The sequence below is a fragment of the Ascaphus truei genome, chromosome 7 (genome assembly GCF_040206685.1).
Source record: "Ascaphus truei isolate aAscTru1 chromosome 7, aAscTru1.hap1, whole genome shotgun sequence".
In the NCBI taxonomy this organism is placed as follows: Eukaryota; Metazoa; Chordata; class Amphibia; order Anura; family Ascaphidae; genus Ascaphus; species Ascaphus truei.
This window is the reverse complement of record NC_134489.1, coordinates 48210729-48217883: the sequence shown is the minus strand read 5'-3', so window position 1 is coordinate 48217883 and position 7155 is coordinate 48210729. Positions and strand designations below refer to the sequence as shown.

At 41.6% G+C, this 7155-nt stretch overlaps 1 protein-coding gene across 1 annotated transcript in view; it reads right to left on the bottom strand.

Annotated features, from left to right (window-relative positions):
• Positions 1–6907, bottom strand: part of MAP4K1 (mitogen-activated protein kinase kinase kinase kinase 1) — a 65771-nt gene extending 58864 nt beyond the window's left edge. Inside the window, exon 1 of the mRNA XM_075608316.1 lies at positions 6558–6907. Coding sequence (XP_075464431.1) covers positions 6558–6722 — 165 coding nt within the window. The 5' untranslated portion in view covers positions 6723–6907. The remainder of the gene's footprint in view (positions 1–6557) is intronic.
• Between the last annotated feature and the right edge of the window lie 248 nt (positions 6908–7155).

The window sequence follows — 7155 nt, the reverse complement described above, 5'->3', positions numbered from 1 at the left end:
TCCCATATGGACAGTGTCTTTGCTTGCGTTGAAACTGTTCCACTGTGGAACACTTTGAAAATCGGCATGTCAGAACTTACCCAAAGATTCTTATCTAGAGGATATAATCCTAGAATTATTCAAGAGGCATATTTAAATGCACAAGACAAACCGAGAGAGGACTTGATCAATCCACACCTGTCCAGTTACTGTAACAATTCCAAAAACCATGGAGGGTATGATTGCAACACCTCCAAGAATAACCGTGATCCTCCCTTCTTTATCACACAGTTTAGTAGTCAAGCAACTAATATTAAATCCATTGTTAGAAAATACTGGAACATACTCTCTACTGATGCGTTGTTAAAGGATATGGTTGCATCTGGTCCTAAATTTGTGTTTTAAAAAAAATCACATACACTAGGAAATGTTGTTTTACCAAGTGTACCAAAAAGCATTTAAAGATCGAAACAAAAGATATTTATTCCCTGGTTGGTTGGCTGTTTCCCTCGTGGCAAATATTTTCAGAAAACTAAATATTTTACAAATAAGGAAGTGACGAAAATAAGAATGCTAGAACACATGAGATTAATTACAAAAACAGACCTTACACATCCCATGCCTAAACACTTTAGTCAGTGCCAACAAGGCAGTTACATCAATTTTAGATGTGTGGCCATTTAACCTCACATGCGAGGGGGAGATAGGTCAAACACTTTACACAGAAGAGAAGCCTTTGGGTATTAGTGTATCCATAGTAAATATCGAAAAGGCTTGAATACCAAATGGGATCTAAAATATTTTTGGTAAAGTATTATATTTGGTCCCATAGCCTTTCTATAACAGTTTCATCTATTCAACTAGATGTATACTCTGTTGCATCCAGATACATGTTTACTACAAGTGTGTTGTAACAGGGACTTATCACTGTTTCTTCATATGTATTAATATTTGTTTGTGGTACCTTATTAAAATAATTTTGTATGCTATATATTTCTTTAATTTGAGGAGGTATTTATTTGTTGAGCCTCTCCTCATCTGTGTGAATTGTTAACAACTTTACTTAAGTATCTATTATTTTTTACTTTTATCTCTTGTGTATTTTATGATACATTTTTAGTTGACATTCCAATACCTGTTGATCATATGCATTATATTTATTTTTAATTAGTTTTATATATTTGTGGTCATTCTTTAGACATATGTTATATTATACTAATTAGTTGCTTAGCAACACTTGCCTGTACATTATGCTTATCGGTGAGCTGTTGGACAACCTCTAATGAAGTTGCCCACCTGGTGATGAAACGATGTATAAAACGGGTGAATCTGATTGATTAACCCACCAGGCGCTCAGAAATAAACACAGTCCTGCTTATTGGTAGGATAAAGTAGTAAAGTCTGATCTTGGGACTTAGGCTATGGACAACCCCAGTAAAGTAAGTGTAACATATACTGTCTTTTCCAGCAACCGGCTCACAACGAGCACCATATAGTTGAGATAAAAAAGACTCATGTGATAAACACTGGGGTTGCTGAAACCATGCCTGTCGAGTCCTCCAGTGATTTGACATCTCCTGCTAATAGATCTCTCCTGAAATTTAGATGCGGTGCCCCAGCCTCACGAAATGCTGTCTTCACCGCCAACCCTGCACCCGCTTGACCGGGGTGGGTGGTCACCTGACCGGCGGCAGCAGTGGGACTTCCGGGTTTGATCACGGGAGAACAGAATACCAAAAGCAGCTCGGCGTGCAGGCGGTGATGAACAATGCTGCAGAGATCCTCTCGAGGGGGGAAAAAGCGCCTCTTAGAGGATCCGCTTGCACCTTGTGCAAATAAAGCTTTTTTTACTGCTACACATCAGCCTTCATTGCTTCATTTCGGCTGTGCGGCGCTTTTTCCCCCCTCGAGAGGATCTCTACAGTGGTGACGAAACGAGTTGGGACATACTATACTGGGACATTGCGTGAATCCACATGAGCTACACTGCGTCACGTCCTCGCGTCTCCCAATCCCTCCCTGAAACATACGGAGGTTGAGAGCACAGCACACCTGAGTTTGTTGGCCTTGCTTGTAAGGACAGGAAATTGTGATGCCTCTGGAGCTATGGTAGCTGCTGATGTTTCCTTTCTCTCTCCTTAAGCCGTGATTATACTAGGTGCACCACGCGCCGCCAGAACAACTGAATGAATGCCAATGAAGGTGCACGCGACCAACCGCGCTATTCTCGGCAAGACAAATTAATTTGTCTTTGCCGCGTGACGGCCAAGTGACGTGCGCGGTTCAGCCAATGAGGGCGAACCACTCACGGACACACCTCACTGTCGCCTGAACATCCTCCTGAGCACAGTTTACATTCACGCAAGCGACAGGCGTACGCCACGTGCACGCGCTACATCGTGCGCGCGTGGAGAGTATAACCTCTGCCTTTTATAATTCTGTGATTGGCCCGAGGCAATCACGTGATGCGGCTTTCGTTTGTGAAAAACTAATTCTCAGATCTCTTCAAGAGACAGAAGCTTTGCAGTACGTCGCGGCGCTACCGTCACGATTGGTATGTGCGCTTTCATTGGATTCTATTGCTTTGTTTTGAAGCTGCGCGGAGTCGCCGGCTATTTCTGGTATAATCACGGCCTCAGAAGTCGGCATTTCAACATTAAATAAAGAATTGAAATGATAGTTCAGGGCAAGCCAATAGAGGATATTGAACACAATAATAAAAAACGGATTTCTCACATCCTAACAGCAGCAAGATGTTTGATCTCAGTATATTGTAAGAATCAGAATACGCCCCTAAAACGTTCGATTGTGAGTAGAATAAATGAGGTTATGAGGATGGAGAAGCTGACAGCCCTCCTGCGCCATAGAATGATATCCTTTTTTAAGATTTGGGAACCTTGGATAAATGTTTAATTGTCTGAAGCTCTATGATATCGATGTGAATGTTTTTTTTCTTTCTGGAATGTAACCTAAAAAAATCCAACGAGAAAAGCCAGGTACTGGTTGTTAAAGTGGTCCCCTTAAGCCACTCCTATTTTTATTTTTATGCAAAAGTGTAGATTTAACCAACGTTGTTGACTGGTAGTTGAAGATATTAACAATGCTGTTTTACGTATCTTGAAAAATTAAGCCAGTATTGTTAATGATGTGATGGTTCCCCTTTTTACGTCCCTCCCCCCCCCCTTTTTATTTCTGAACCCCCTACCCTATTAAAAACTCAAAACTATTTGTACAAAAAAAAAAAGAAAGAATTGAATATATAATCGAAGCAGACACTAATGTCATTCGTTAGACTTTAATACAATGGTACTGTGTAACAATTCAACCATTAAAGCAACTGAAACTCTTATCTACCTCTGCTGTTCCCCAACCTGCTCCAGACATATGGGGAACCCATTGTGTAGGAGGGAGTCTCCTGATGGTTATTATTGTGAGTTGGGAGTAAGAAAGGGCAGATACTGAAAAGATGAGTTCTGCAGAACATCACTCTTGCTTGGTCATTACTGTTAGATGAGCAGTGCCCCAAAAACTCTCAAGTGCTAGATAAGATTTGCAAAGCACTTAAATGGAGACCTTATCCAAACGCAATATATATTTTTACACCTACTTACCCTCTGAAATTCAATATAAGCAAGTCTTATAATTAACCAGTCAATTGACAAACACATGGGCCCAGATTCATTATGCTTCTTAAATCGGGACAAATTATGTGATCAAACTAGCACACTGAGGTTATTTTAACAGGTATCCCCTAACCTAATTATATGCAAAAACAACATCTATTATGGTCCTCATTAGAATATGTCTAACGCAGAGGTAACCAGCTAATGCCAGACAATCCTCAATGCTAGCTGCCAGTACCGCATTAGCCATATTCTAATGAAGAAGCCAGGTATACATTGCAATACAATACATACCTGGCATCTGCCTTCACTAAAAAAAATGACTAAACCCCTTTAGCTACTATAGCACCCTGGGCAAGGCCAAAAAAATAGTGCTGAACCGGCATTAGGTGATGAAAGCTCTTAATGCTAGGTTTAGCCACAACCTAAATAAAAACTATTTCCCTTGTTAACTTTAATGGCCTGATGTGGATATGCTTTGAGGTTTTCACATCTCTTGTGCATATCGTTAACACTAACATCCGTTAAAGTTAATGGCATGCCATCTTAGCAGTAAGAGGCTTTTACACAATTTTTGCGAGCTTTGAAGACCGAATTAGCATTTAATGATGTTATAACTTCAATTAGTGCATTGTTTAGTCAAAAATGGAGCTTAATGCATCTGGGCCATGGGACCTGGATATCAAGAAAACCGTAGAGAAACAAAAGTGCGTTTTGACACACGGCTCCATTTTTTTGATGCACATTTGCTTCGAATATAAGAAACAGTTTCTCACATCTGGGGCAGATACAGTATGTTGGAAGACACTAAAGTGTTTTGCGCCTTTAAATTTGGGATACATCATTTTTATTGGTGGCACAAAAAAATATTTGAAGATAGATGATACAGTAAAGAAAGGAAAGTAGCACCTGCTTGTTTCATGGTAGATTAGTAGAAATCAGAAAGTTACTGCCACCTTCAATTTGCCATATTTTATGATGCAGAATGAAGGGAGGAAAAGAGACACCTACTCAAAATGTTATACACATCATAATCTGCATGTCATGTTACTCCTACCTAACTTCTCATTTTAACACTCCAAAAATCACAAACTGATTGGGGCACGAAGTACTTGATACACTGATGCACACAAAAAAATGATGCTTTTTATGTCCATTTTACTTAAAAATTGCTTTAACGCATAGCTCCCATGGATGGAAACGAACAGGATATTCCACATTCCCGTAAATGTGTTTGGGAATCCCCGCATTAACCCCTTCTATTCCAAAGCACATTTAATGCCTGGTGGTGAATGGGTTTTAGCCCATGGTTAAAGGAGGAGCTGAGCTGTAAAGAGCAGCAGTGATACAGGAAGCAGGGGGGATGCTATGCACCTGTTAGAAGCGCAGAACCACAGGAAACCAGCGCTGACACAGTCACATGCAGAACACGGACATGTGGGGGGTGTCCTGCTGGCCGGATTAGATTGCGAGCGGGGGAGGAGGTGAATATGGGACCCCAATAGTAGCAAAATAAATACATTCCCAAAACTGGATTACGAACTGTGCAATGTCCAGGTCACTTCTGGCTACAGTCATCCAATGAGTGAAGCAGCTGAAGATGAGATACTTTGTGGAGCAAGTGACATCAGATGGCTTGATTATGTCACCAGACTAGTCCATCAGCTCTAGCCACGAATTGTTACCCAGCTAAACAGTGGTCAGAATGGTCAGTGAGTCAATATGCTGATGGTCAATAGCCGAGGGGTCAAATCTCTCCTCGGGGGCCAACCAGCCACAGCTGGTTTTACGAATGCCCAACACATTTGCACATAGGCGAACGCATGTGATCTGCATGTGAATGGAATGGTGGGTGATTGCTTCAGGCACCCTATGGTTACAGTACCTCACTAACGTGGTGTGCCTTGCTGAGGGGAGAGCATGTGAGACTTGCTGGAAGGCAGTGTCAATCAATCACACTTATTGGGATGCTGACTAAGATGGAGTGTACCTTACTGAATGTAATGTAAGGCAACGACTATTTCTGTAAAAGTCCCACTACATCCAAGCAGTTTCACTCATTAAGCAGCTGCTTCCTCACAAATTGCAAGCTTGCTTATTAACTCCTTCGCTTGCCAGAGGTGCACTGGAAAACGTTGCATTGAAGGGGTTACATTTTAGAATTGCATTATATTGTCCTTAGTTGGGTTCGTCAACTCCCCCCTGCCCCTACACACAATCTATGTTCCCTGAGCAATGTGATTTCATGATTTCAACCAGTAACGTGAACTATTATGGTATGGAAGTTTACAGTATATCAGATACTTTAATACTAACATTTTTACACATGGACCATGACAAGAATCGCGACTTAATATTCTTACCAAGCTAAAGAACACTGTCAGTTCCAAGAATGCCATACAGTATGTATTCTCACCACACATGCTTGCTAATAATCCCCCCCTATCCTCTTACTGAACCCCCACAGTATTAACCATCCTAAAAATTAGACTACATTAAACATTTTACTGCTGCAGACTCTCACTCCCTTTCAGTTCAAGTGGCAAGTGTCACTCCCCAGGATTACTGGAGTGCACGAAAGCTGCGTCCCTGGAGAGAGTCTCCCGCAGCAGCCTCTGTCCTACTTATTTGTAGCGTCTCATTTATTAGAAGGCAGTCATTCTAATACAAAATTAGACTTGCTCATGAGTGTCGCTCACATGAAGTCTCATCAGGAGCTCACTCGGCGTGGGTCTCCCTTATTATAAATGTGATGTAATATCCGCGCTATTTTAGATCCTTAAGAAATGTTACTGTTCTAAGCCAGTGTTATTGTATTAATCTGTAAACTGCGAGCAAATCCTGCAATGACTGCTTTGCAAAGCAGTGCAGGTCACTGTGTAATTATTCAGTGGCCCATAAGCGTCACTTTTCATTGAGGTTATGAGTGCCCCTGTTCCTCCCTCTCGCTCTCACCTTATAAACTTCCCCATAGCTCCCACTGCCCAATCTGTGGATCAGTTCAAAATCATCCTGGGGGTCCCGGTTAGATATATCCAGTGCGAGCCTGCCCTGTGCATCCATTCCTGCAGGGTCCCTGCATGCGAGTGAGTTACTGTGTGTGAGAGCTGCAGCCTGCATCTCCTTGAATCTTGACACTGATTGGTGCAGATAAAAGTCCCTCGTATTTCCTGACTCTTAAAGAGGTTTACATATCTCAGACTCTTGGTAGTATCCGCTCCCCAGCCTCATGCACTACTGCTCCCCAACTCAAATTCTGCCTGCAGAGATTGTACAGCACGTGTGCCTGCGCTGGCACAGCACTTTACTGTGGCCTCAGTGCTACCCAAGCCACTGTGCATTTGTCATCGCAACTCAATTCCTCAGCCCCCACCACTATTCCTATATCATCCCTTAAAAGAGATTATCTCCATAAACATGCAAAAAAAGTCTATAAAAAACAATATATACTGCAGACCCAATTTTTCAAAGGAATATGAATCAGACAGAACTGACTGTATACATGTCAGGATCAAAAGACACGAACATTGATATGAGAAAAACATACTTCACT